This window comes from Limulus polyphemus, unplaced genomic scaffold (assembly GCF_000517525.1).
Source record: "Limulus polyphemus unplaced genomic scaffold, Limulus_polyphemus-2.1.2 Scaffold5292, whole genome shotgun sequence".
NCBI classification, from domain to species: Eukaryota; Metazoa; Arthropoda; class Merostomata; order Xiphosura; family Limulidae; genus Limulus; species Limulus polyphemus.
The window spans coordinates 70,975-72,715 of NW_013670902.1; the positions used below are offsets into that span (position 1 = coordinate 70,975).

The 1,741-nt window shown below is 32.5% G+C and overlaps 1 protein-coding gene across 1 annotated transcript in view; it reads left to right on the top strand.

The window, feature by feature from the left end:
- The window catches only part of LOC106472386, a 37,207-nt gene extending 36,464 nt beyond the window's left edge, over positions 1-743 (top strand). Inside the window, exon 11 of the mRNA XM_022400971.1 lies at positions 597-743. Coding sequence (XP_022256679.1) covers positions 597-612 — 16 coding nt within the window. The 3' untranslated portion in view covers positions 613-743. The remainder of the gene's footprint in view (positions 1-596) is intronic.
- Positions 744-1,741: the final 998 nt, after the last annotated feature.

Here is a 1,741-nt window from a genome sequence, read left to right on the forward strand (position 1 = left end):
ACAAAACTAAGGTCCGAATTCCTTAATCAAAACTATGAAGTTTAACTTACCTTCACAGACATCAACTGATATAGAATAAAAATCACAAAGTTTTCAATGATACAATAAAACAGAATACTTAGGTTATCATTGATACAATAAGACAGAATACTTAGGTTATCAATGATACAATAAGACAGAATACTTAGGTTATCAATGATACAATAATACAGAATACTTAGGTTATTAATATCCTGATCTAATGTTTCATTCAAATACCTTAAACTGAGATTTGTCACTTGAAAAGCATTATCCACCTCTGAACTGCACATTTATTCGTTAACTTCTACCAAAATAGTTGATTCTCGTGATTACAAACGAAATTTCAACTAACAAAAGGAATAACTGAACTTGTCTAAAGTTAAGGTTCGTTAATAACTCTTCAATGATTAACACCAAAATTCTATCCTCTTTAAAAGTATGATCCAAAGTAGGTGAGCACAAGTATAAAAAGAAATTTCTTACCTACAGTTTAATGTACTATTCATACATTAATTATAATAAATAATTATGTAGCGTATTAGCTTTAAGCTCGTGTGACTTTGTACAACCGCTAGGAAGACCATCTGCTGAATTCAGAAAGACATCAACACACCTGGAGCAAGAAGTGTGTCTCTGAGAGGATTCAAAAGCCTCATGTGACAACTAGATAGATTATTTTCTAGACCATCATGCACACCGAAAATCCGTAGTTGCATTGGAGAATTCGCTATCAATTCTATTTAAGTCATCTATAGATCAGGTTCATGGCGTAAGGATTAATAAATCATTATTATTTATTTTTTCTTTATTTCAAACATCGTTTAGCTTTAAATGGTTTTATCATTGTTTTTAATAATTATGTATGTCTTTAATGGTATATCAGCATTGTGTTGTATATTAATTTTGAATGTCTCCTTCTAAAGAAGACGTATTTCATTTTTCTATGGTTGTTTCCTTTAGTGTGTGCTATGTATATTATTATTAAATGGTTTTATTTTATCTATTGAAACGTTTTCTATGTTAAAGAGTTTGTTTGTTTGTTTGAAGCTAAGCACAAAGCTACACAATAGTTTATCTGTGCTCTGCCCACCACAGGTATCGAAACCCGGTTTGTAGCGTTGTAAGTCCGAAGACATACCGCTGTGGCACTGGGGGGCATGTTAAATAGTATATTTTGTTTGTTGTGTATTTCATTGTTAAAGGGAATAATACGTTGTGCATTATATATTGTTACAGGGGGTAGGTGAGCTGTGTCAAACATCCAGTTTGTTTTCTAAAGTCGTTTTGCTTTTTTTGTATTTACTTATTAGTGCTGTTTGGCAAATGGTTTTGTTGGTGCAAGAATGAACTATTTCGATTTATGGAGCAACTCGCAATTAAAGTGTGATTTGTTTGTTTCTTTAGTTTTAGAATTGGGGATGACTGGGTCTGCCTAAAAATAAAGGGGAGAGGAGAGTTTTGACACAGGATGTTATCACGTGTTTGCTCCCACTTCATTTAATATTTACTTTTTTTTTTTGGAAAGTACTATTTTTATCAGTTAAGTTTAAAGCAGGTAGTCGCTCAAGTAATTCACCTAATTTTTAATTACTGTAGCTGACTAGAGTCCATTAATAGGTCATTAAGTGTATTCTCTTGCAGGAGAGAAAATTATGATTTCACTCGTGGCTTCCAAGCATTGACAACTGTCCTTTCAAACGGGAAATCGTGTAGGGCGTAC